The following is a 27586-nucleotide window of genomic DNA, read 5'->3' on the forward strand; positions in this document are numbered from 1 at the left end:
TGGGTGGTTTTGGGATCACTGAAGCTCTTGCACCATTTTGGGGACTAAAAGAGGGTTTTTCTGTGGGGTGGGGCTGAGGATTAACTTGGACCTTCCTCCCCGGGCAGTTTTGGGATCGCTGCAAGCTCTTCCTGATGCCAGCCAAGCACCAGCCCGACTACGTGTTCCTGCGGCACGTCCCGCTGCGCCGCATCCACCTCTTCACCCTGGTGCAGATCGTCTGCCTGGCCGTGCTCTGGATCCTCAAATCCACCGTGGCCGCCATCATCTTCCCTGTCATGGTGATCCCATCCTTGATCCAAAAGGGACTTTTGGGATTTAATGGAATTTTTGGTGTGGTCCCACCATGGCCGCCATCATCTTCCCTGTCATCCCATCCTTGATCCAAAAGGGTTTTTGGGATTTAATGGAATTTTTGGTGTGGTCCCACCATGGTCGCCATCATCTTCCCTGTCATGGTGATCCCATCCTTGATCCAAAGGGATTTTTGGGATTTTTGTTGTTGTTCCACCGTGGTCACCATCATCTTCCCTGTCATGGTGATCCCATCCTTGATCCAAAAAAGTTCTTTGGGATTTAGTGGAATTTTTGTTGTGGTCCCACCGTGGTTGCCATCATCTTCCCTGTCATGGTGATCCCATCCTTGATCCAGAGGGGTTTTTTGGGATTTAATGAAATTTTTGGCGTGGTCCTACCATGGCTGCCATCATCTTCTCCATCATGGTGATCCCATCCTTGATCCAAAGGGATTTTTGGGATTTAATGAAATTTTTGGTGTGGTCCCACCATGGCTGCCATCATCTTCTCCATCATGGTGATCCCATCCTTGATCCAAAGGGATTTTTGGGATTTAATGAAATTTTTGGTGTGGTCCCACCATGGCCACCATCATCTTCCTGTTGATGGTAATCTCATCCTTGCTCCAAAGGTTTTTTTGGAATTTAGGGGATTCTTGGCTTGGTGGTCACCAGATCTTGGGTTGAAATGCTCTTGGACCTCTCCCCTGCCAGATCCTGGCCCTGATCCTGGTGAGGCGACTCCTGGATTTTGTCTTCTCCCAACATGACCTGGCCTGGATTGACAACATCATCCCTGAGAAGGAGAAGAAGAAGGAGGACGACAAGAAGAAGAAGAAAAAAGGCAACAAAGGCGACAGCAGCAGCGATGAGGAGGTGGGCATGGGGTCACCAGGGGGCTCCCGAGGATGGTGGGGACATCCCAGAGCTGGGGAGCGAAAATTCCCACTGAAACTTTGGGTTTGGGATGAAGGTCTTGGATTCCTGGAGCTGTTCCACTGCACGGACAGAACTGGCAGAGTGAGGGGGGCTCAGGGGCTGGCAGGAGGCTCCAGGGAATGTCCCAGAAGCTGGAAAATCACGGCAAAAAAAGGAAACCCTCAGGCAGAAGAGCCCAAATCCCCCGGTTTAGGGCACGGCACCCATCACTCTGTGCAACTCCTGCCCTGGGATTTGGGAAGAGGAAGGCAAAGCCTCCTCCTCCTCTGGAGGTTTTGGGTCCCTTTGGGAGCTCCAGGCGGTCTCAGAGCCTTCACCAGGAATTTCCCCGTTTCTTCCCCAGTTCCCACCTCCCTCAGTCATTAAGATCCCCATGGAGCCCCTGCCCGCGCAGCCCCGAAACGGGGGCCCCCATTGCCTCAGCCGTAAGTAACGAGCCCAGGAGCCTCTCCCTAACCCCTCCCGTGGGCTCCGCTCGGCACTAACCCCGCTGGACACCCCAAATCCCTCCTGGATCACCAGGATCAGGGCAAATCCAGGAGGGGAGAGGCACAAGAGCGGCAGCTGCCAGAGCACCGCTCATCCCAAGGCCTGGAGATCGTCAAGATTTCCTCAGATCTCAAAAAAAAAAAAAAAATCTGGGAATCTCCTGGGTTTCACCACCCCCAAGATGGTGCTGATGGGGGTTTGTGAAAATTATCCCCATTTGGGATGGTTTGGAACTCCCAAAAGCCTCTTGGGAAAGAGCACATTCAGCTCCACCTTCACCAAAAATCCTGGGAATAAATTTGAGAGGGTTCATTCCAGGCTGCACCAGGACCCCAGCGAGTTTTAGCTCAGTTTAACTCCTCAACTGCTGCTGGCACAGCTGGCTGGGCCTTTCCTCTCACTGATCACCCCCAAAATCAGCGATTCCCAGATTTCTAACAGAAAGGTGGAACTGGTGATTCTGGCCCCAGAAAGGTGGGACTGCTGATTTTGATGGCAGAAAGGTGAAATTGGTGATTTTGGTCCCAAAAAGGTGGGATTGCTGACTTTGGTCCCAGGAAAGATGGAATCGATTATTTTGGCGCAGGAAAGGTGGGATTGGTGATTTTGGTCCCAGGAAGATGGAATCAGTGATTTTGGTCCCAGGAAAGGTGGAATCGGTGATTTTGCCCCCAGGATGCAGCGGGGAGTGGGGCCAAGGGGCATTTTTGGGGTCACCTGGGGAGTGTTTCAGCTGCGTGTCCCCCCAGGAAAGAGGGCCTCCACCTGGAGCTTTGCGTTCTGACTCCTCCCCGAACGGTTCGGACATGGATCGCAGGTAACCGGGATCCCCCTCCCCATCCCTGGGGGGAAATTTGGGATCCTCCCGGCTCCACCATCCCTGAGCAATTCCCAAATATCCAGGCAGATTTTCACAGCATCCCTGGATTTGGGGTGGTTTTGTCATCCCCGCTGTGGGGTTGGAGCTACAGAAATTCTGCTCATTGACAGCCACGGGGATTTTTCAGGCTCTGAATCCTGAAATTTTGGGAATATCCTCCGCAAATTCTGCGGATTGATGGGAAAACTTCAGATTTTCATTCATTTCTGGGCAGTAGCCTGGAATAAAACACAAAACTTTTCCAAACAGCGCTAAAATGATGATATAAAATAAAGTTTTTAAAGTAAAATTTTCAGGGGCACAGGATTTCTACAGATTTTATCAGGTTGGAATGTTGGAGTTGTTTCTTTGCCTTTGGAGTTCTGGTGGAAAATAAAATATCCGTGTCAGGCTTCTCACTAAGACTAAACAGAATTCCAGTAGGAATTTAAAGGGTTAATTTATTATTCTGAAAGCTAAGAGAAAGGGTAGGAAAAATGCCAAAAATATAACTATGTGTGAACAGTCTATCAAATATATGAATATATGAAAATTAAATATGAAAATATAGTAAAATCATATGAAAAATATATAGGAGTAATATGTGAATATATGAAATATATATGTATTAAAAATACATGGAAATTATATGGAAAATACATAGCAAAAGAGATGAAAACCATGAAAAATAGATATAAAATATATTGAAAATTTATGAAAAAGATATAGGAATAATATAGGATATATGAAAAATAGATGAAAAATATATGACAAATACATGAAATAGATATGAAAAATATAGACGAAAAATAGATGAAAATATATTAAAAACATGAAAAATATATGGGAATAATATATTAATGTATGAAATAGAAATTAAAAATATATGGAAAATATAAATAAAATATATTTTAAATATATTAAAAAAGGAAAAATTATTTTTCAATGCACAAAATATATAGAAAATATATGGAAAATATATGGAGAATATATGAAAAAAAGTGAAAAATATATATTAATATGGATGATATATGAAAAATATCTACAAATACATGAAAAATACATAGGAATAATATATGAAAAATACTGAAAAGATATGGAAAACATGAAAACCAGATATAAAATACATGGAAAATTTATGAAAAATATATAGTAATAATATATTAATATTTTTAAAAATACATGGAAAACATGTGGAAAATACATATGAAAAATATATTTAAAAATACATTTTTAGAAAATTATAAATACATGGAAAATGTAGGAAAAATGATATAAAATGTTTCAAATCTTCAGGCACCAGGCTCCCCCAGGGCGGGTTTGGGGTGGGGGCAGCCCCCCTGGCTGCTGACCCCCCTCTCCCCTCCTGCCCCCCAGTATCACCCTGCACCTGAAGATCTCGTGCCCATCGTCTCCCGCCTTTAACTACTCCCGAAACCCCATCTGTGCCGTGCCCCAGGTGAAGATCGAGATGGAGTCGGACTACGAGGACAGCGACACGGAAAAGGCTCCGCGGGACGTGGGCAGCGAGACCACGCTATAGCCCCGCGCGCCGCCGGGCGGTTAATTTATATATATATATCGATATCGCCATATTCATATATATATATAAAGGAAATTGGGTTTATTTCTCTCTGCCGGACGCGCGAGGCCCCGGCGGTCCCGGCACTCCGGTAGATTTTAGGGTCGCGCGTTCTGGAATTCCCTCTCTTCCCATTGGGAGAAAAGGCATCGCCGCTGGCGGCGGAATGGGGCCGGAAAGGTGAAATTGTGATTTTGGCCTGGAAAGGTGGAATTGGTGATTTTGGCACTGAAAAGGTGAAATTGTGATTTTGGCACTGAAAAGGTGAAATTGTGATTTTGGCCCCATAAAAATGGGATTGGTAATTTTGGCCCCAGAAAGGTGGAATTGGTGATTTTGGCCTAGAAAGGTGGAATTGGTGATTTTGGCCTGGAAAGGTGGAATTTGTGATTCTGGCCCCAGAAAGGTGGAATTGTGATTTTGGCCTCAGCAAGTGGAATTGGTGATTTTGGCCTAGAAAGGTGGAATCAGTGATTTTGGCCCTAGGAAAGTGGAATTGGTGATTTTTGCCTGGAAATTCGGGATTGGTGATTTTGGCCCCAGAATGGTGGAATTTGTGATTTTGGCCCTGCTGTGGTTGCTGGGCTGGAGGAGCTGCAGGTGCTCGGGGCTGTGGGAGCAGCCAGGATGTGCCAATGGAAAAGGGGAATGATCTGGGGAGGTGTTTTTGGGGTGGGAGCAGGTTTGTGGGGCTGAGAGGAATGGGGAGAGCACATCCCTGCTCCAGACCCCTGGAATCACCATGTGGCTCTTGGGGAGCCCCGTCCTGGGGAGGGAATCGTGAGTGGGGCTGCTCCAAATCCTGCTGGGCATCCCAGGAGCAGCAGCGGGGCTGGAGGAACCTGACTGTGCTGGGAGAGGGAGGAGGAGGGGGATGAGGAGGAAGAACAGCAGGATGGGGATGAAGAGGAGGAAGCTCCTGGGATGAGGAGGAGGAAGCATCTGGGATGAGGATGAAGAGGAGGATGAGGAGGAAACACCTAGGATGAAGATGAAGAAGAGGAGGCTCTGGGCATGAGGAGGAGGATGCATCAGGGATGAAAATGAAGAGGAGAAGGCAGGACAGGATGGGGATAAAGAAGAGGAAGTACCTGGGACAAGAAGACTTCTGGGATGGGGAGGAAGAGGCACAACAGGATGAGGATGAAGAAGAGGAGGCTCCTGGGATGAGGAGGAGGAGGCAGGATGGGGATGAAGAAGAGGAAGCTCCTGGGATGGGGAGGAAGAGGAGGCATGGCAGGATAGAGAGGAGCCAGTGTCTGGGGAGGGAAGGGAAGGAGGAGGAGCAGCTCAGGGTGAGGGGTTTTTCCACCTGAAGGCAACAAAGGGGGACAAGCGAACAGGGAATGGGGCCTTGGCTCCTGCAGGGAGTCGGGAATGGTTCCTGAGAGAATTGGGAATGGTTCCTGAGGGAGATGGGAATGGTTCATGCAGGGAGATGGGAATGGTTCCTAAGTGAGTCGGGAATGGTTCATGCAGGGAGTCAGGAATGGTTCCTGAGGGAGATGGGAAGTGTTTCTGATGGAATCCAGGCTGGTTTCCACAGGGAAATGGGAACAGTGGCTGCAGCAAAGCCGTTTGATCACCCACCCCACATCCTCACCCCTGACCTCTCCCAGCCCCAGCCCTCCTCCAACCCTTCTCCCTCTGCAGGAATCCCCTGGCTGGGGGAGTCCCAGGATTCTCCCTCTGGAGGAATCTCCTAGCTGGAGGAATTCCTGGATTCCCTTGGGCTCTTCTGCCCAGGGGCTCCACTCCCACCCCAGCCCCTGCCCCCCAGTGCTCCCAGTTCCACCCAGCAGTATTTTGGGGTCCCCAGGGGGCTCTTCCCACCCGGGAAAGGAGCAGCTCGGGATCCAGGCAGGCTGAGCTGGGCTGGCTCTGCCATTTTCCCAGTTGTGCCGAGGCTTTAAAGGAATTTTCTCCACCCACGGCCCAGGCCCAGCCGTGGTTTAGCAACCCCTCAAATCAATGTTCTCCCTGTTTTTTCTGGATAAACCCTTCAGTTCTGTTCCCTCCCAGAGCCCCCAGGCCCTTTCCATGAGCAGGACCGACCTGACACTCACACCAGCAGCACTGGGACACCAGTTCAGCACTGCAACTGGGACCAGCTCAATACTGCAAGTGGGACACCAGTCACACACCAGGACACCAGTCACACACTGTAACCAGTCACACACTGCAACTGGGACCAGTTAAACATGCAACTGGGACCAGTCACACACTGCAAACTGGTCTGAACTGGGCACAGGACAATCCCTGTAAATACTCAAACCCCACAAAGACTTGACGGCCGTTTCCCATTTCCAGTTTTTGGTTCTGGCAGCTCCTGGGCACACCTGGCAGTGCCCTGGGTTGGCCCTGGTCCCCAGCACTCGAGGGGTTCCCTCGTAGCTCCTGTCCCCACCCTGTGCTCGCTGCAGCGTGCTCCAGCTGGGCTCTGACATTTGCAGCCAGCAGGTTTTGTTCACTTTTCTCTGCTTCCCAGGCTTGTGGGCTCTGGGAGCTGCACCGGAGGGCAGAGCTGGAGCCAGGCTGCTTTGGGCTCAGTTTGTCCCTTTTTTGGCAAAGCTCCCCGCGCTGTTTTTGGGTTTTTTTGTACAAAGCGCAGCAGCCTCGGCTCAGCCACCTCCAGCACGGCACCACTTGAACCATTTTGTATTTCTCGGTGATACAACCTAATAAAAACCTTGTTTCCACGAGTCTCAGCCCTCTGTGTGTTTCTGGGGCACATCCAGGAATCCCAAATTTCCCTCCCCACAGGGTTTTGGCAGGAGGGGGTCAGCGCTGGGGCTGCAGAACCAGTGGCACCTCCAGCCTTTTGGAACCCAAAAAGTCGGAATAAAACCTCTGAGATTGTCGAGTCTGGCATCACAACAAACCTTTCCTGCTCTGAGAAAGGTGAGATCAGCCCCTCTGGAAAGAGGAGAGCCCAAAATTCACCTGGACAATCCTGCAGGGAATAATCAGAGCCTGCAAACAAATTCCTTCATCCCCTGCTGTGGGTTTAGCCAGGGAACATGCAGGAAGCTGGGCAGGATTTGTCCAGGTAGGAAAGGACGAGATTTTTCCCACTTTTCAGCCCAGGTGGATCAGTTTTGTCTCTCTGGGTGGGAGCCCTGCTGAGAGGCAGCTCACAGAGGCTGCAAAAACAACTCCTGCTCCTTTCCAGAAGTGAAATAAACTGGTCAGTAATTATTAATAATCAGGGCACAGAGAGGATTTTTTTTTTGTCTTCTCACACTTTATTTAGCCAGCCTGCACTACTCACTGAGCACTCACACTTTACAACACAGTGCAGGAAACCTCCACCCCCCACCCCGGTGTTCTTTGGTTAGGAAAAAAAAAAAAGGCTTTAAAAAATTCACAATCCAAAGAGCAAAAAAGCTCAGCCTAGCTGCACTCCAGAACATGTTACACCAGCCCAGGACCTGTGCAGGCCCAGGACACAAATATGGCTTTCATTGGAATTTTTTTTTCAAGTAATTCCTCTACAGAAGAGCTTAAACTAAACATACAGCGCTGAGGAGGAAACTGGGAATGCCAGGAATTGGAGAACAGAAGCATGGAGGTGAGAATCCCATGGGATTGCTGGGATTGCCAGGATCTCCAGCAGCTCCTGCAGGAGCTGGGCTGGCTCAGGAACGTGGATAGTCCCAGCTCAAACACAAACAGGAGTGTGGATAATCCCAGCTCAAACACAAACCAGGAGTGTGGATAATCCCATCCCAATCACAAACCAGGAGTGTGGATAATCCCAGCTCAAACACAAAACAGGAGGAGTGCCCAAACATAAAGCAGGAGCGTGGATAATCCCAGCTCAAACACAAAGTAGCAGGAGTTTGGATAATCCCATCCCAATCACAAACCAGGAGTTTGGATAATCCCAGCTCAAATGCAAAACAGGAGGAGTTTGGACATTCCCTGCCCAAACATAAAGCAGGAGTTTGGATAATCCCAGCTCAAACACAAAGCAGGAGTGTGGATAATCCCAGCTCAAACACAAAGCAGGAGTGTGGATAATCCCAGCTCAAACACAAAGCAGGAGTGTGGATAATCCCAGCTCAAACACAAAGCAGGAGTGTGAATAATCCCAGCTCAAACACAAAGCAAGAGGAGTTTGGATAATCCCAGCTCAACCACACTTCCAATAAATACCTGTGACCTGCGAGTGGGGAAAAGCCCCACGTGCGAGACAATAAATAAAAAATATTGCATTTTCTATCGGCCTGTTTGGGAGTCAGTCTGGAATGTCATGGGCCAGAAAGGCCCTGGTTAGGCCCAGCTCAAGGGCCCCTCGTTAGGCCCAGCTCTGAGGGGCACTTGGCTAGCTCTGGCTCTGAGGGACCCCTGGCTAGGCCCAGCTCTCACAGGTGCCTCACTAGGCCTAGCTCAAGGGGCCCTTGGCTAGGCCCAGCTCTGAGGGGCCCTTAGCTAGGCCTGGCTCCTAGGGGCCCCCAGCTAGGCCTGGCTCAAGAGTCCTGGGCTAGGCAGGCAGAGCCTCGAGCTGTTTGGGTTTCAGCAGTTTCTTGGCAGCGATGATGGTGTTCTTCATCAGCATGGCCACTGTCATGGGCCCCACGCCGCCGGGCACTGGCGTGATGTAACTCGCCTTCTTCCTCACCCCTGAGGGGAAAAGCTTGGCTTAAGGGCCAGGCCAGGCTTCCCAGCCTAAAGCCACCCAGGTTGTGTCAGGATTAACACTTTAAGAACGGGCTCCAGGTGGGTTTTTGTTGGTCTGGGGGCACGGCCTAGTGAGTCCAGCCTGGGTGTGAAAGGAGCTTAACTGCCAAGGCCAAGGTCGGGAAAGGCACCAAGCCAGGCCTAAAAGTGCCAAGCCAGGCCTGGAAGCACAAGGGTCCAAAACAGCAAAAAGCCAGGCCTAAAAAAGTACCAAAAAGCAAGGCCTAGAAGTGCCAAAAAAGCCAGGCCCAAAAAAGTGGCAAAAAGCAAGGCCTAAAAGCGCCAAGGTCTGAAAGCACCAAGCCAAATCCAAAAGCACCAAGCAAAGCCTGGAAGCACAAGGGTCCAAAACAGCAAAAAAACAGGCCTAAAAGTGCCAAAAATCCAGGCCTGGGAGCCCCAGAAAGCCAGGCCTAAAAGCACCACAAAGCTGGGCCCAAAAGCACCAAGCTAGGCCTTAAAGCACCAAGCAAAGCCTGGAAGCACAAGGGTCCAAAACAACAAAAAGCCAGGCCTAAAAGCACCAAAAAGCAAGGCCTAAAAGTGCCAAAAAGCCGGGCCCAAAAGTACCAAGCCAGGCCTAAAAGCACCAAGCTCTGAAAACACAAAAGCCAGACCAAAAAGTACCAAAAAAGCTGGGTTTAAGAGCACAAGTAATGAGGCCTAAAAGCACACAAAGTCAGACCTCGGAGCTCCAAAAAGCCAGGCCCAAAAGCACCAAAAAGCTGGGGCAGGAAGCACCAAAAAGCCAGGCCTAAAAGTGGATTTCTAGCACAGAAACATGAAATGCAAGAGCAGGGTTGGAGCAGAGGTTGGGACTCAAGCACTGAGGCTCAGGAGGCTCCTCTGGAGCGTCCCCACAGGAGATTCCCGAGCTCAGTGACACAAACCAGGCTTTGTCCCTGCTCCTCAGTGCCCCAAAAAGGATCCAGAGCTTTTCCTCACCTTCAAAGTCCACGTCCCCGACCAGGCGGGGCTTGGCCGTGACGGGGTCCTGCACCCTGGTGATGCCCACGTCGATCACCGCCGCGCCCTCCTTGATCATGTCGGCCGTGATCAGGTTGGGGATGCCTGGAAAACACAGCCACAGCCTCAGAGGGGCTCGGCCTCCCCCTGATCTCAGTGCTCCCAGGGTGTTCCAACCCACCTGCACCTTCCTGCTTCTCAAAATTATGGGATTTAGGAATCTTCAAGGTGTTTTTTCCAACATAAATCATCCTAAGGAACGCAAATCTACCCCTTTGATGCCTCTCATCCCAACATTCCCAGCATGTTCCAACCCACCTGGCTTTCCTGCCTCCCAAAATAATCGGGATTCAGGAGTCTTAAGGTGTTTTTTCCAACCTAAGAAATGCAGATCCCCCTCATCCCAATGTTTCAAGGATGTTCCAAGCACCTGGGCTTTCCTGCTTCCCCAAGAAATGGGATTCAAGAGTCTTAAGGGGTTTTTTCCAACCTAAACCATCCTAAGAAATGCCAATCTCCCCTCAGTGGCACAACCAGCTACTGGTGGCTCAGCTCAGATATTTCAGCTGGAAGAAGGGAAATTTCAGTTGGATTTCTGGAAGGAATCTCTCCCTGGGAGTGCAGCTGTGGCTGCCCCATCCCTGAAAAGTGTCCAAGGCCAGGTTGGATGGGGTTGATCTGGTGAGAAGTGTGCAGGGGGTTGGAACAGGATGACCTTTAAGGTCCTTGCAGTCCAAATTCTGTGATTCTGTGTTCCCTGATAATCTCTGAGCACAGAACAGAAATCCTCCTCCTCGGGGAGTTCTGGCAGAGCAGCCAGGACCTGACTCCCCTGCAATGGGAAACCTTCCAGCATTTCACCTCTGTGGCTCTTTGCTGCATTTTCCATCCACACTGAGGCAGGAGGAGCTGGGGCAGTGCCCAAATCCATCCCAGCCCAGCTGGGCTCAGCTTTGGCTGGGCCAGGGAGGGAAGGAGGGCTGGGAGAAACTTCCTGGGGCTAACCAGGGTGGGGTGAAGGTCTGGTTTGGCCAGATATCGGGGGGATCCACCCCCAGCCTGGTTTTATCTCCATCCTGGAGTCTCCTCCTGCTCTGCTCACACCTCCCAGGTCACACCCACCCCAACTTTGCCCAGAGCCTCCCCCAGCACTCCTCGGCTTTCCAGCACTTTTCATCCATACCCCATCTTCAGCTGGGCCTGGGGGGTTTGGGGTTTGGGGAAAGGTTCTGCCCCCAGAGGGTGCTGGGCACTGCCCAGGGAATGGGCACAGCCCTGAGGCTGCCAGAGCTCCAGGAGTGTTTGGATTTTGGGGTGTCTGTGCAGGGCTGCCAGGGATACCCCAAAATCTCACCCTGGGTATCTGTGCAGGGCTGCCAGGGATGGACAGGGAGGGAATTTGGGGTGTCTGTGCGGGGTTCCAGGGATGGACAGGGAGGGAATTTGAGGTGTCTGTGCAGGGCTGCCAGGGATGGACAGGGAGGGAATTTGGGGTGTCTGTACAGGGTCCCAGAGATACCCAGGGTGAGATTTTGGGGTGTCTGTGCAGGGTTCCAGGGATACCCAGGGTGAGATTTTGGGGTATCTGTGTAGGGTTCCAGGGATGGACAGGGTGAGATTTTGGGGTGTCTGTGCAGGGTTCCAGGGATACCCAGGGTGAGATTTTGGGGTATTTGTGCAGGGATCCATGATCCTGCTGATTTCCCTCCCAGCCCAGCCCATCCCACGACTCTCCCTGGCAGTTCAGGCTGTGATCAGCTGCTCCCTGCCAGGCTCCCCATCCCAAAGGCAGAACCCCAAACTGGAGACACCAAATCAGATTTTCAGCTCCACCACAGGCGATCCCAGCTCCTCAGAGACCCCCTCAGAGAGCCCCCAGGACATTCCATGGCCAGCATTCCCAGCAGGAACCCCCCAGGCCCCCTCACCTGCAGCTGCCACCACGATGTCAGCACGGATGGTGTGCTGCTTCAGCTGCTCCTTGGGCGTGTAGCGGTGCGAGATCGTCACCGTGGCGTCACCTGCGGGGACAGGGGCAGCAACTCACACACAGCTCCCAAACACAGCCACTGCTCTGCAGCTTTGTTAGAAGCAATCCATATTGATCAGGGTCTAAGCCAGATAAAGAAATGACAGGCTAATAATTACCAGAAGCTTAAGCTAGAGATAAAAGAGGTATTAGTTGCCATTATCAGTTACAGAAGATGATTATAACAACAAATTGTAACCAGTAAAACAGTGACTAACACCTGGACTTTATACCAATCAAGCACAAAGCAGGGGACCTTGGATTGTGCCAGAGGGTCACAGAGACCTTATAAAAACTTCCTTATTTCATCCTTTAAGAAGACTCACCCAATTCAAGAGAAGAATTGTGCACACGTGATGGACTATTGGCCTCACTTTAATACAGAGAAGGGATGGGAGGTGCTGGGGTTATTCATATGCATGGAATGTACGACTTTGGAAAATAAATAGAGGGCAAAGGAACTTTGTAGGGTTCATCTTTAGGGAATTACCCCCTAGAGTGACTTAATAAACACACCACTTTGTAACTTCAGTTAGAGAAGCTTTGTCCATGAAGGTATTGGTTTTAAGGAATCATCTTCACCTCCAAGGCTACCCCAGAGCTCCTCAGAACATCAGGGGCTGCTGGTGAACCCCAGGATCAGCCCTTGGAGGGAGAGGCACGGATTTGGGGTGGGACAGGACAAGAAGTTGCTGAAGGAGACTTGGAGGGTCCTTCTGGCTCTCCACAATGACAGGAGGGGGCAGCCAGGGCAGGGTCAGGTTGTGCTCCCAGGGAACAGGAACAGCCTCCAGCTGTGCCAGGGGAAGCTGAGGTTGGATATCAGGAAAAAATCCATCACAGAAAGATGGGAAAATCTCAGAAGAGGCCACCCAGAGGGAGGCCCCAGGCCTGGAAGGGTTCACACCATGTGTAGATGTGGCACTTGAGACCGTGGGTTGGTGGTGCCCAGGGCTGAGTGACAGTTGGATTCCACGACCTTGGAGACCTTTTCCAAATCTGTCATTTTAAGATCACGTTGAGGATTATTTCACCCCAGGCCAGATCCCTGACCAGGGAACTGCTGAGAGTGCTTCAGGAAGCTGAAAGGGAGAGGTGGGAAGGTCCTCGGGAACTGCAGGAGTGCTTCAGGAGGCTGAAAAGGAGAGTTGGGAGGGACCTTGGGAACTGCAGGGAGTGCTTCAGGAGGCTGAAAAGGAGAGTTGGGGGGGTCCTTGCCCGAGGCCACCCCGCCCCTACCTCCGGGGCGCTCGTGGCTGCCGTCGGTGTGGAGCAGCATCGCAATCGGCATCCCCACGTTCTTGGACCTGCCCGCCACCACCACGTTCCTGCCCAGCGTGGGGATCCCTGCAGGGGACAAATCACACAGGCACAGCCTGTCCTGAGCTGGGAGGGACCCACAGGATCTCTGATCCAGCCCTGGGACTGCACAGACACCCCAAATTCCCACCCTGGCAGCCCTGCACAGACACCCCAAAATCCAAACGCTCCTGGAGCTCTGGCAGCCTCGGGGCTGTGCCCATTTCCCTGTGCCCCCTCCCTCTGGGGGCAGAACCTTTCCCCAAACCCAGCCCAAAACCTTTAGACTCAGCTCCAGCCGTTCCCTAGGTGCTGTCCCTGTCACACAGGGTTCAGGTGTCACCCATGTCACCCTTCATGCCTGACCCTTGAACTCTCCAGTTGGGATTCCTTCAACCCAAGCTGGAATTCCAAGGAGTCAGCCAAACTCAACATTTGCTTTCCCCCAACTGGAATTCCCAGGACCCTGCAGCATTTGCTCTCACCTGTCCTCTGGATGATCTCCCAGACGCCCCAGGGCGTGGCAGGCAGCATGGAGTCCTGGTCCAGGCACATGCGGCCCACGTTGAGCACGTGGAACCCGTCCACGTCCTTATGCGGGCTGACGGCGTTGCACACCCTGCGCTCGTCGATGTGCGCTGCAGAGGGCAAGGAGCTCTCAGGGACCAGCTGTGCTCTGCAGCTCTCATCTTCAGCTGCAACCTGAGCCCTGGGATGGAGCTCTGACCCCGAGCTTTGAGCTGGAATTGTGACCCCAAACTGGAGCTCTGACCCCAGCTGCAGCTCTGACCCAAAACTGGAATTGTGAGCCCCAAATGGGAGCTTTGACCCCCAGCCTTCAGCTGCAATTGTGACCCTGAGCCCAAATTGTGACCTCACAATGGAATTGTGACCTCACAATGGAAGTGAATTGTGACCCTGAAGCCAAATTGTGACCTCACAATGGAATTGAATTGTGACCCTGAGCCCAAATTGTGACCTCACAATGGAATTGAATTGTGACCCTGAGGTCAAATTGTGACCTCACAATGGAATTGAATTGTGACACTGAGCCCAAATTGTGACCTCACAATGGAATTGAATTGTGACACTGAGGCCAAATTGTGACTTCATGCTGGAATTGTGACCCTGAGTCTTAAATTAGAATGTTGTCCCTGAGTCCAAGTTGTGACTCTAAGTCCTGGCTTGGAATTGCGACCCCCAAGCCTTCAGCTGCAATTGTGACACCAAACAGGAGATGTGACTCCAGCTCCTGAGCTGGAATTGTGACTCCAAACTGGAGCTCTGACTATGAGTTTTGAGCTGGAATTGTGACACCAAACTGGAGCTCCGACTCCCAGCTTTGAGCTGGAATTGTGACACCAAACTGGAGCTCTGATCCCCAGCCCTGAGCTGGTAATTGTGATACCAAATGGAAGCTCTGACCCCAGCTGCAGTTCAGACCCAAAACTGGAATTGTGAGCCCCAAATGGGAGCTTTGACCCCCAACCTTGAGCTGCAATTGTGACCCTGAGCCCAAATTGTGACCTCACCCTGGAATTGTGACCCTGAGTCTTAAATTGGAATTTTGTCCCTGAGCCCAAGTTGTGACTCTAAGTCCTGACCTGGAATTGTGACCCCCAGCCTTGAGCTGTAATTGTGACACCAAACAGGAGATGTGACTCCAGCTCCTGAGCTGGAATTGTGACCCCAAACTGGAGCTCTGACCTCGAGCTTTGAGCTGGAATTGTGACCCCAAATAGGAGCTCTGACCCAAAACTGGAATTGTGAGCCCCAAATGGGAGCTTTGACCCTCAGCCTTGAGCTGCAACTGTGACCCTGAGCCCAAACTGTGACCTCATACTGGAATTGTGACCTCACAATGGAACTGAATTGTGACCCTGAAGCCAAATTGTGACCTCACAATGGAATTGAATTGTGACCCTGAGGCCAAATTGTGACCTCATGCTGGAACTGTGACCCTGAGTCTTAAATTGGAATTTTGTCCCTGAGCCCAAGTTGTGACTCTAAGTCCGGATCTGGAATTGTGACCCCCAGCCTTGAGCTGCAATTGTGACACCAAACAGGAGCTCTGACCCTAAACTGGAATTGTGATCCCAAATGGGAGCCCTGACCCTGAGCTTTGAGCTGGAATTGTGACCCCAAACTGGAGCTTTGACCCCCAGCCTTGAGCTGCAATTGTGACCCTGAGCCCAAATTGTGACCTCACACTGGAATTGAATTGTGACACTGAGGCCAAATTGTGACCTCACAATGGAATTGAATTCTGACACTGAGGCCAAATTGTGACCTCACAATGGAATTGAATTGTGACCCTGAGGCCAAATTGTGACCTCACAATGGAATTGAATTGTGACCCTGAGGCCAAATTGTGACCTCACCCTGGAATTGTGACCCTGAGTCTTAAATTGGAATTTTGTCTCTGAGCCCAAGTTGTGACTCTAAGTCCGGATCTGGAATTGTGACCCCCAGCCTTGAGCTGTAATTGTGACACCAAACAGGAGATCTGACTCCAGGTCCTGAGCTGGAATTGTGACCCCAAATGGAAGCTCTGACCCAAAACTGGAATTTTGAGCCCCAAATGGGAGCTTTGACCCCCAGCCTTGAGCTGCAATTGTGACCCTGAGCCCAAATTGTGACCTCACACTGGAAATGAATTGTGACACTGAGGTCAAATTGTGACCTCACAATGGAATTGAATTCTGACACTGAGGCCAAATTGTGACCTCACACTGGAATTGTGACCTCACAATGGAATTGAATTGTGACCCTGAGGCCAAATTGTGACCTCACCCTGGAATTGTGACCCTTAGTCTAAAATTGGAATTTTGTCTCTGAGCCCAAGTTGTGACTCTAAGTCCAGATCAGGAATTGTGACCCCCAAGCTTTCAGTTGCAATTGTGACACCAAACAGGAGATCTGACTCCAGCTCCTGAGCTGGAATTGTGACCCCAAATGGGAGCTCTGACCCCGAGCTTTGAGCTGGAATTGTGATACCAAACTGGAGCTCTGACCCCAGCCCTGAGCTGGAATTGTGACCCCAAATGGAAGCTCTGACCCAAAACTGGAATTTTGAGCCCCAAATGGGAGCTTTGACACCCAGCCTTGAGCTACAATTGTGACCCTGAGCCCAAATTGTAACCTCACAATGGAACTGAATTGTGACCCTGAGCCCAAATTGTGACCTCACAATGGAATTGAATTGTGACCCTGAGGCCAAATTGTGACCTCACACTGAAATTGAATTGTGACCCTGAGGCCAAATTGTGACCTCACAATGGAATTGTGACCCTGAGTCTTAAATTGGAATTTTGTCCCTGAGCCCAAGTTGTGACTCTAAGTCCTGACCTGCAATTGTGACCCCCAGCCTTGAGCTGTAATTGTGACACCAAACAGGAGATGTGACTCCAGCTCCTGAGCTGGAATTGTGATTCCAAATGGGAGCTCTGAGCCCCAGTCCTGAGCTGGAATTGTGACACCAAACTGGAGCTCTGACCCGGAGCTTTGAGTTGGAATTGTGACACCAAATGGGAGCTCTGACCCAAAACTGGAATTTTGAGCCCCAAATGGGAGGTTTGACCCCCAGCCTTGAGCTGCAATTGTGACCCTGAGCCCAAATTGTGACCTCACACTGGAATTGTGACCTCACAATGGAACTGAATTGTGACCCTGAGCCCAAATTGTGACCTCACAATGGAATTGTGACCTCACAATGGAATTGAATTTTGACCCTGAGGCCAAATTGTGACCTCACACTGGAATTGAATTGTGACCCTGAGGCCAAATTGTGACCTCACCCTGGAATTGTGACCCTGAGTCTTAAATCGGAATTTTGTCCCTGAGCCCAAGTTGTGACTCTAATCCTGACCTGGAATTGTGACCCCCAGCCTTGAGTTGTAATTGTGACACCAAACAGGAGATCTGACTCCAGCTCCTGAGCTGGAATTGTGACCCCAAACTGGAGCTCTGACCTCGAGCTTTGAGCTGGAATTGTGACCCCAAATAGGAGCTCTGGACCCAAAACTGGAATTGTGAGCCCCAAATGGGAGCTTTGACCCTCAGCCTTGAGCTGCAACTGTGACCCTGAGCCCAAACTGTGACCTCATACTGGAATTGTGACCTCACAATGGAACTGAATTGTGACCCTGAAGCCAAATTGTGACCTCACAATGGAATTGAATTGTGACCTCACACTGCAATTGTGACCCCCAACAGGAGCTCTGACCCTAAACTGGAATTGTGATCCCAAATGGGAGCCCTGACCCTGAGCTTTGAGCTGGAATTGTGACCCCAAACTGGAGCTTTGACCCCCAGCCTTGAGCTGCAATTGTGACACTGAGGCCAAATTGTGACCTCACACTGGAATTGTGACCTCACAATGGAATTGAATTGTGACCCTGAAGCCAAATTGTGACCTCACAATGGAATTGTGACCTCACAATGGAATTGAATTGTGACCCTGAGGCCAAATTGTGACCTCACCCTGGAATTGTGACCCTGAGTCTTAAATTGGAATTTTGTCTCCGAGCCCAAGTTGTGACTCTAAGTCCGGATCTGGATTTGTGACCCCCCAAGGCTTCAGCTGCAATTGTGACACCAAACAGGAGATCTGACTCCAGGTCCTGAGCTGGAATTGTGACCCCAAATGGAAGCTCTGACCCAAAACTGGAATTTTGAGCCCCAAATGGGAGCTTTGACCCCCAGCCTTCAGCTGCAATTGTGACCCTGAGCCCAAATTGTGACCTCACACTGGAAATGAATTCTGACACTGAGGCCAAATTGTGACCTCACAATGGAATTGAATTGTGACCCTGAGCCCAAATTGTGACCTCACACTGGAATTGTGACCTCACAATGGAATTGAATTGTGACCCTGAGCCCAAATTGTGACCTCACACTGGAATTGAATTGTGACCCTGAGCCCAAATTGTGACCTCACACTGGAATTGTGACCCCCAAGGCTTCAGCTGCAATTGTGACACCAAACAGGAGATCTGACTCCAGCTCCTGAGCTGGAATTGTGACCCCAAACTGGAGCTCTGACCTCGAGCTTTGAGCTGGAATTGTGACCCCCAACAGGAGCTCTGACCCAAAACTGGAATTGTGATCCCAAATGGGAGCCCCGACCCTGACCTTTGAGCTGGAATTGTGACCCCAAACTGGAGCTTTGACCCCCAGCCTTGAGCTGCAATTGTGACCCTGAGCCCAAATTGTGACCTCACACTGAAATTGTGACCCTGAGTCTTAAATTGGAATTTTGTCTCTGAGCCCAAGTTGTGACTCTAAGTCCGGATCTGGAATTGTGACCCCGAGCCTTCAGCTGCTATTGTGACACCAAACAGGAGATCTGATTCCAGCTCCTGAGCTGGAATTGTGACCCCAAATGTGAACCCTGACCCCAGCTGCAGCTCTGACCCAAAACTGGAATTGTGAGCCCCAAATGGGAGCTTTGACCCTCAGCCTTCAGCTGCATTTGTGACCCTGAGCCCAAATTGTGACCTCACACTGGAATTGAATTGTGACCCTGAGCCAAAATTGTGACCTCAAACTGGAATTGAATTATGACCCTGAGGCCAAATTGTAACCTCACAATGGAATTGAATTGTGACCCTGAGCCTAAATTGTGACCTCACCCTGGAATTGTGACCCTGAGTCTTAAATTGGAATTTTGTCCCTGAGCCCAAGTTGTGACTCTAAGTCCTGACCTGGAATTGTGACCCCCAGCCTTGAGCTGTAATTGTGACACCAAACAGGAGATGTGACTCCAGCTCCTGAGCTGGAATTGTGACCCCAAACTGGAGCTCTGACCTCGAGCTTTGAGCTGGAATTGTGACCCCAAATAGGAGCTCTGACCCAAAACTGGAATTGTGAGCCCCAAATGGGAGCTTTGACCCTCAGCCTTGAGCTGCAACTGTGACCCTGAGCCCAAACTGTGACCTCATACTGGAATTGTGACCTCACAATGGAACTGAATTGTGACCCTGAAGCCAAATTGTGACCTCACAATGGAATTGAATTGTGACCTCACACTGCAATTGTGACCCCCAACAGGAGCTCTGACCCTAAACTGGAATTGTGATCCCAAATGGGAGCCCTGACCCTGAGCTCTGAGCTGGAATTGTGACCCCAAACTGGAGCTTTGACCCCCAGCCTTGAGCTGCAATTGTGACCCTGAGCCCAAATTGTGACCTCACACTGGAATTGAATTGTGACCCTGAGGCCAAATTGTGACCTCACAATGGAATTGAATTGTGACCCTGAAGCCAAATTGTGACCTCACAATGGAATTGAATTGTGACCCTGAGGCCAAATTGTGACCTCACAATGGAATTGAATTGTGACCCTGAGGCCAAATTGTGACCTCACCCTGGAATTGTGACCCTGAGTCTTAAATTGGAATTTTGTCTCTGAGCCCAAGTTGTGACTCTAAGTCCAGATCTGGAATTGTGACCCCCAAGCTTTCAGCTACAATTGTGACACCAAACAGGAGATGTGACTCCAGCTCCTGAGTTGGAATTGTGATTCCAAATGGGAGCTCTGAGCCCCAGTCCTGAGCTGGAATTGTGACCCCAAACTGGAGCTCTGACCCCGAGCTTTGAGTTGGAATTGTGACCCCAAATGGGAGCTCTGACCCCAGCTGCAGCTCTGACCCAAAACAGGAATTGTGAGCCCCAAATGGGAGCTTTGACCCTCAGCCTTCAGCTGCATTTGTGACCCTGAGCCCAAATTGTGACCTCACACTGGAATTGAATTGTGACACTGAGGTCAAATTGTGACCTCACAATGGAATTGAATTGTGACCCTGAGCCAAAATTGTGACCTCACAATGGAATTGAATTGTGACCCTGAGCCTAAATTGTGACCTCACCCTGGAATTGTGACCCGGAGTCTTAAATTGGAATTTTGTCCCTGAGCCCAAGTTGTGACTCTAAGTCCTGACCTGGAATTGTGACCCCCAGCCTTGAGCTGGAATTGTGACCCCAAACTGGAGCTCTGACCTCGAGCTTTGAGCTGGAATTGTGACCCCAAATAGGAGCTCTGACCCAAAACTGGAATTGTGAGCCCCAAATGGGAGCTTTGACCCTCAGCCTTGAGCTGCAACTGTGACCCTGAGCCCAAACTGTGACCTCATACTGGAATTGTGACCTCACAATGGAACTGAATTGTGACCCTGAAGCCAAATTGTGACCTCACAATGGAATTGAATTGTGACCTCACACTGCAATTGTGACCCCCAACAGGAGCTCTGACCCTAAACTGGAATTGTGATCCCAAATGGGAGCCCTGACCCTGAGCTTTGAGCTGGAATTGTGACCCCAAACTGGAGCTTTGACCCCCAGCCTTGAGCTGCAATTGTGACCCTGAGCCCAAATTGTGACCTCACACTGGAATTGAATTGTGACACTGAGGCCAAATTGTGACCTCACAATGGAATTGAATTCTGACACTGAGGCCAAATTGTGACCTCACAATGGAATTGAATTGTGACCCTGAGGCCAAATTGTGACCTCACAATGGAATTGAATTGTGACCCTGAGGCCAAATTGTGACCTCACACTGAAATTGAATTGTGACCCTGAGGCCAAATTGTGACCTCACAATGGAATTGTGACCTCACAATGGAATTGAATTGTGACCCTGAGGCCAAATTGTGACCTCACACTGGAATTGTGACCTCACACTGGAATTGAATTGTGACCCTGAGGCCAAATTGTGACCTCACCTTGGAATTGTGACCTCACAATGGAATTGAATTGTGACCCTGAGCCCAAATTGTGACCTCACAATGGAATTGTGACCTCACAATGGAATTGAATTGTGACCCTGAGGCCAAATTGTGACCTCACACTGAAATTGAATTGTGACCCTGAGGCCAAATTGTGACCTCACACTGAAATTGAATTGTGACCCTGAGCCCAAATTGTGACCTCACACTGAAATTGTGACCCTGAGTCTTAAATTGGAATTTTGTCCCTGAGCCCAAGTTGTGACTCTAAGTCCTGACCTGGAATTGTGACCCCCAAGGCTTCAGCTGCAATTGTGACGCCAAACTGGAGATCTGACTCCAGGTCCTGAGCTGGAATTGTGATCCCAAACTGGAGCTCTGACCTCGAGCTTTGAGTTGGAATTGTGACCCCAACAGGAGCTCCGACACCAGCTGCAGTTCTGACCCAAAATTGGAATTGTGAGCCCCAAATGGGAGCTTTGACCCCAGCCTTGAGCTGCAATTGTGACCCTGAGCCCAAATTGTGACCTCACACTGGAATTGAATTGTGACACTGAGGCCAAATTGTGACCTCACAATGGAATTGAATTGTGACCCTGAGCCCAAATTGTGACCTCACAATGGAATTGTGACCCTGAGTCAAATTTGTGACCTCACACTGGAATTGTGACCTCACAATGGAATTGAATTGTGACCCTGAGGCCAAATTGTGACCTCACCTTGGAATTGTGACCCTGAGTCTTAAATTGGAATTTTGTCTCTGAGCCCAAGTTGTGACTCTAAGTCCTGGCTTGGAAATGCGACCCCCAGGTCTTCAGCTGCAATTGTGACACCAAACAGGAGATCTGACTCCAGCTCCTGAGCTGGAATTGTGACCCCAAACTGGAGCTCTGATCCCAAGCCCTGAGTTGGAATTGTGACCCCAAACTGGAGCTCTGACCCCGAGCTTTGAGCTGGAATTGTGACCCCAAACTGGAGCTCTGACCGCGAGCTTTGAGCTGGAATTGTGACCCTGAGGCCAAATTGTGACCTCACACTGGAATTGTGACCTCACAATGGAATTGAATTGTGACCCTGAGTCCAAATTGTGACCTCACACTGGAATTGTGACCTCACAATGGAATTGAATTGTGACCCTGAGCCCAAATTGTGACCTCACAATGGAATTGTGACCCTGAGTCAAATTTGTGACCTCACACTGGAATTGTGACCTCACAATGGAATTGAATTGTGACCCTGAAGCCAAATTGTGACCTCACAATGGAATTGAATTGTGACCCTGAGGCCAAATTGTGACCTCACACCGAAATTGTGACCCTGAGTCTTAAATTGGAATTTTGTCTCTGAGCCCAAGTTGTGACTCTAAGTCCTGACCTGGAATTGTGACCCCCAAGCCTTCAGCTGCAATTGTGACCCCAAACTGGAGCTCTGACTCCCAGCTTTGAGCTGCAATTGTGACACCAAATGGGAGCTCTGACCCCAGCTGCAGCTCTGATCCAAAACTGGAATTGTGAGCCCCAAATGGGAGCTCTGACCCCCAGCCTTCAGCTGCAATTGTGACCCTGAGCCCAAACTGTGACCTCAAACTGGAATTATGACCCTGAGTCTTTAACTGGAATTTTGTCTCTGAGCCCAAGTTGTGACTCTAAGTCCGGATCTGGAATTGTGACCCCCAAGCCTTCAGCTGCAATTGTGACACCAAACAGGAGATGTGACTCCAGCTCCTGAGCTGGAATTGTGACCCCAAACTGGAGCTCTGACCCCAGCTGCAGCTCTGACCCAAAACTGGAATTGTGAGCCCCAAATGGGAGCTTTGACCCCCAGCCCGGAGCTGCAACTGTGACCCTGAGCCCAATTTGTGACCTCACAATGGAATTGAATTGTGACCCTGAGGCCAAATTGTGACCTCACACTGGAATTGTGACCTCACACTGGAATTGAATTGTGACCCTGAGCCAAATTGTGACCTCATGCTGGAATTTTAACCCCAAACTGAAGCTCTGACCCTGAGTCTTAAATTGGAATTTTGTCTCTGAGCCCAAGTTGTGACTCTAAGTCCGGATCTGGAATTGTGACCCCCAAGCCTTCAGCTGCAATTGTGACACCAAACAGGAGATGTGACTCCAGCTCCTGAGCTGGAATTGTGATTCCAAATGGGAGCTCTGAGCCCGAGCTTTGAGCTGGAATTGTGACCCCAAATGTGAACCCTGACCCCACCTGCAGCTCTGACCCAAAACTGGAATTGTGAGCCCCAAATGGGAGCTTTGACCCCCAGCCCTGAGCTGCAACTGTGACCCTGAGGCCAAATTGTGACCTCACAATGGAATTGAATTGTGACCCTGAGCCCAAATTGTGACCTCACACTGGAATTGTGACCTCACAATGGAATTGAATTGTGAGCCTGAGCCAAATTGTGACCTCACAATGGAATTGAATTGTGACCCTGAGGCCAAATTGTGACCTCATGCTGGAATTGTGACCCTGAGTCTTAAATTGGAATTTTGTCCCTGAGTCCAAGTTGTGACTCTAAGTCCTGACCTGGAATTGTGACCCCCAAGCCTTCAGCTGCAATTGTGACACCAAACAGGAGATGTGAGTCCAGCTCCTGAGCTGGAATTGTGACCCCAAACTGGAGCTCAGATCCCCAGCCCTGAGGCGGAATTGTGATCCCAAATGGGAGCTCTGAGCCCCAGTCCTGAGCTGGAATTGTGACACCAAAGTGGAGCTCTGACCCCGAGCTTTGAGTTGGAATTGTGACACCAAATGGGAGCTCTGACCCATAATTGGAATTGTGAGCCCCAAATGGGAGCTTTGACCCCCAGTCTTGAGCTGCAATTGTGACCCTGAGACCAAATTGTAACCTCACAATGGAATTGAATTGTGACCCTGAGCCCAAATTGTGACCTCACACTGGAATTGTGACCTCACAATGGAATTGAATTGTGACCCTGAGCCCAAATTGTGACCTCACAATGGAACTGAATTGTGACCCTGAGGCCAAATTGTGACCTCATGCTGGAATTGTGACCCTGAGTCTTAAATTGGAATTTTGTCCCTGAGCCCAAGTTGTGACTCTAAGTCCTGACCTGGAATTGTGACCCCCAGCCTTGAGCTGCAATTGTGACACCAAACAGGAGATGTGAATCCAGCTCCTGAGCTGAAATTGTGATTCCAAATGGGAGCTCTGAGCCCCAGCCCTGAGCTGGAATTGTGACACCAAACAGGAGCTCTGACCCCAGCTGCAGCTCTGACCCAAAACTGGAATTGAGAGCCCCAAATGGGAGCTTTGACCCCCAGCCTTCAGCTGCAATTGTGACCCTGAGCCTAAACTGTAACCTCACAATGGAATTGTGACCTCACAATGGAAGTGAATTGTGACCCTGAGGCCAAATTGTGACCTCATGCTGGAATTGTGACCCTGAGTCTTAAATTGGAATTTTGTCCCTCAGCCCAAGTTGTGACTCTAAGTCCGGATCTGGAATTGTGACCCCCCAAGCCTTCAGCTGCAATTGTGACACCAAACAGGAGATGTGACTCCAGCTCCTGAGCTGGAATTGCAATCCCAAACCAGAGCTCTGACCTTGAATCTTGAGCTGGAATTTGAACCCCAAGCTGGAGCTCTGACCATGAGCTTTGAGCTGGAATTGTGACCCCAAACTGGAGCTTTGGCCCCAAGCCCTGAGCTGCAGCTCTGCCCTGGAGCCCCCTCACAGTTTGTGGCCTGAAGCTCCTCAGCACTCCCAGTTGCAGGCTGCCAGCTCCCAGCACAGGGCACTGGAAGCACTCTGCAATCCCAAAACCACTCTGCTCATAACCCAGAGTATTTCCAGCCTCAAAGCCACACCCAGTTCAAACTCCCAGCCTGGGAAATTGATCCTCCAGGACAGGAATAGATTCCATGACCTGCAGAGACTGAACCCTGCGGGCAGCTGCTGCTGAAGGGGAGGATCAGGGCAGGATTCCCCATCCTGCAACCCTTGGGAGCTTTCTGGGAATGCAGCAGGGGGGAATTTACTGCTCACCGGGCAGGGGAAGCTGCACCAGCAGCCCGTCCACGGCCGCATCGCTGTTGAGTTTTCCGATGAGTTCCAGCAGCTCCTCCTCGGTGATGGAGGCCGGCCTGAGGATGGTCTCGCTGCTGATCCCTGCAACGGCCACACCCACGGCATCAGCCAGCCACAAAAGGGCAACCCATCCACATTTTGTGGGTTTGAACTGCCCCGCTTCACTGCCTGGCTACATCTGGGTGGAGCACCCGAGAAAGAAAGGGTTTGTGCAGCTCCAGGCTGGAGAGACCTTCACAAGGCTTGGGATTTGTTGTTGAGGATGGTTATGTGGGGCTGGTGGACTGGGAAAGGGTGTTTGGGACACTCCCAGAGCTGGGAGAAACCCCAGCAAAGGCTGTTCCCCGAAAAAATAAAACCACAGGGCCCAAGAGGCCTCTGGACATGGTAAAAAAGGGATGTTTGTCTAACTCCAAAAGCAGCTTCAGGTGTTAACCCAGGTTAAATGACACCATTGACTGCCCCTAACCCTGAGCAGGACCTTGGATTGCAGGATGGGAAGGAGTCAGACAGCAGCAAGGGAAAAGATGGGAAAAGGAGGCCAAAAATCCCCTCCTGTGCTTTTTATGGATCTGAGAGAGCTGAAAAACCCCAATCGGAGAGCTTGAGTTGCCCTGAAGGGTCCAACAGATCACATTTAACCACACTCCAGCACAAGTGGGCAGCCACAAGAACCCAAATTCTGGGTGAAGGCAAAAAGCCAACAGGTGGGTGCACCCCAAAGAGCTTCCAGCATTGAGGATTCCCAACCAGACTGTGCTTTTTTGGGAAGGAAACCTCTCACTCACCCACATCAGCCGCTGCTTTGGTTTTGTTGAGGACGTAGGAGTGGCTGGCCGGGTTTTCCCCCACCAGCACCACGCTCAGGTGGGGCCTCCTGTTGCCTGCAGCCACCCACTGCTCCACCTCGTGCCGCGCTTCCTGCCGGATCTGCCGGGCCAGCTTCCTCCCCGAGATCACCACGGCGTCCCCCCTGCAGCAGCAAAGTGTCACCACAGCCCCGGGGCCACCAGCTGCCAGCCCCGGGCAGGATGGAGCAGGAAAACCAGGGGGGAAAGGCTCTGTCCCTGTGCTTTGTCAGGGCCTTTGGCAGCAGCACACTCTAGGCCTGGTTCCAGCATCAAAGCTGGGAACAAATGAGGCAGAATCAGAATATCCTGAGCTGGATCACTGCCCCAACTTCTGGCACAACACCCCAAAATCCCACCCTGTGCATCCCTGGGAGCGTTGTCCAAACATTCCCTGGGCTCTTGCAGCCTCGGGGCCGTGCCCATTCCCCGGGGACTGATCCAAAACTCACTGGGATCTTCCCCGGAGGCTGGGCTGCTCCCAGGGAGAGGGAGAAGCACCAGAGGTTCTCAGGGCCAAAGAGTGAGCTCAGAACACTCCTTGGAGCAGGGTGGGATGCTCAGGGGTCTCTCTGCCCCATCACCCCAGAGCCTGGGGAGTGCTCAGAGGTCTCTGTCCTTGTCACAGCAGTGCCCAGGGAATGGTCAGGGTGGTCTCTGTCCCTGTCACACTAGGGAATGCTCAGGGGTCTCTGTCCCCTCCATGCCAAGAAATAATCAAGAAGAGGGGGTGGTCTCCTTCTTTCTCACTCAGGGGTGTTTCTGTCCCTCTCACCCTAGCGTCCAGAGGGTCTCTATTCCTTTCATTCTGGGGATGATCAGGGTGTCTCTGTTGCTCTCACCCGGGAACAGCCCTGCTGTGGGCTGGTCTCTGTCCCTCACATTCCGAGGGATGAGCATAGAATCTGTCCCTCTCTCTCTGAGGGGTGTTGCAGGGTCCCTGTCCCTGTCTCTCTGAGGGATGTGCAGGGTCCCTGTCCCTCTCTCTCTGAGGGTGTGCAGGGTCTCTGTCCCTCACATGCTGAGGGATGTGCAGTATTCTCTGTCCCTCTCATTCTGAGGGGTGTGCAGGGTCTCTGTCCCTCTCACTCTGAGGGATGTTCAAGGTCCCTGTCCCTCTCATTCTGAGGAGTGTTCAGGGTCTCTGTTCCTCTCTCTCTGAGGGATGTTCAGGGTCCCTGTCCCTACCTCTCTGAGGGGTGTTCAGGGTCTCTGTCCCTCTCGTTCTGAGGAGTGTTCAGGGTCTCTGTCCCTCTCTCCCCGGGGATGATCGGGCTGTCTCCATGCCCCCAGCCCGGGGCCGCTCCCGCTCCCTCCCACCACAGCCCCACACTCCCACGCAAGGCGGCCGCGGGATTTCATCAGCCTGCAGCGCCCGGCGCGGCCGCTGGGGCCCGCCCGCTCAGCCCGGACCCGCAGCGGCCGATCGGGCCGGACCCCGTCCCTGGGGGCACCCAAACCGGGCTGGGCCTGCCCCCGCCCAGCCCTCAGCGAGCGGAGCGGGGCGGGCACTGCTCCCAACCTGCCTCCCAGCCTCCCCCACACCCCCCCGGTGTCCCGGGCCGTACCGGGCGGCGCTGAGCTGCAGGCGGCGGGCGCGGGGCTCCAGCGCGGAGCGGCTGAGAGCGCGGAGGGGCCGGAGCGCGGAAGCCATGGCAGGACCGAGCCTCAGCAGCAGCGGGAACAGCGCTGAGGGCAACGCGGCTGCCCGCCCTTTATATAGCGCGGTGAGCCCCGCCCTCCCGCGGCAGCCAATGGGGTTCCGCGGCCAAAGTGATTGATCCAGGTTTGCACCTGAACCGAATT

At 51.4% G+C, this 27586-nt stretch overlaps 2 protein-coding genes and 1 long non-coding RNA gene across 6 annotated transcripts in view; 1 reads left to right on the top strand and 2 right to left on the bottom strand.

Moving 5' to 3' along the window:
- SLC4A5 (solute carrier family 4 member 5) overlaps positions 1-4735 on the top strand; it is a 36817-nt gene extending 32082 nt beyond the window's left edge. For 3 of the 4 annotated variants that reach the window (XM_033081106.1, XM_033081105.1, XM_033081107.1), the window contains 4 exons: positions 108-281; positions 1011-1172; positions 2474-2541; positions 3961-4735. In XM_033081106.1, coding sequence (XP_032936997.1) covers positions 108-281; positions 1011-1172; positions 2474-2541; positions 3961-4126 — 570 coding nt within the window. In that variant the 3' untranslated portion in view covers positions 4127-4735. The remainder of the gene's footprint in view (positions 1-107; positions 282-1010; positions 1173-2473; positions 2542-3960) is intronic. The other variant, XR_004420215.1, reaches the window with a different exon arrangement.
- Positions 4736-7399: 2664 nt separating this feature from the next.
- On the bottom strand, positions 7400-27434 carry MTHFD2 (methylenetetrahydrofolate dehydrogenase (NADP+ dependent) 2, methenyltetrahydrofolate cyclohydrolase). Its single transcript, XM_033081433.1, has 8 exons — positions 27349-27434; positions 25721-25905; positions 24891-25013; positions 13628-13780; positions 13083-13190; positions 11743-11835; positions 9794-9919; positions 7400-8791 (listed from the first exon to the last, which is right to left on the bottom strand). Exons 1-8 carry the CDS (start codon positions 27432-27434, stop codon positions 8652-8654), a joined length of 1014 nt encoding a protein of 337 aa, XP_032937324.1. The 3' UTR covers positions 7400-8651.
- LOC117007957 lies at positions 21884-22274 on the bottom strand. The gene is made up of 3 exons (XR_004420228.1): positions 22123-22274; positions 22061-22079; positions 21884-22022 (listed from the first exon to the last, which is right to left on the bottom strand). It is a non-coding gene; the product is annotated as an uncharacterized LOC117007957 (long non-coding RNA).
- Positions 27435-27586: the final 152 nt, after the last annotated feature.

The sequence above is a fragment of the Catharus ustulatus genome, chromosome 27, assembly GCF_009819885.2.
Source record: "Catharus ustulatus isolate bCatUst1 chromosome 27, bCatUst1.pri.v2, whole genome shotgun sequence".
NCBI classification, from domain to species: Eukaryota; Metazoa; Chordata; class Aves; order Passeriformes; family Turdidae; genus Catharus; species Catharus ustulatus.

Coding starts and splice junctions, on each gene's coding strand:
- MTHFD2 (XM_033081433.1), bottom strand. CDS start 27,434: ATGGCTTCCGCGCTCCGGCCCCTCCGCGCTCTCAGCCGCTCCGCGCTG. Junction 25,014..25,720: donor CAAAGCAGCGGCTGATGTGG/GTGAGTGAGAGG, acceptor TGGCCGTTGCAG/GGATCAGCAGCGAGACCATC. Junction 8,792..9,793: donor CGGGGACGTGGACTTTGAAG/GTGAGGAAAAGC, acceptor TTTTCCCCTCAG/GGGTGAGGAAGAAGGCGAGT.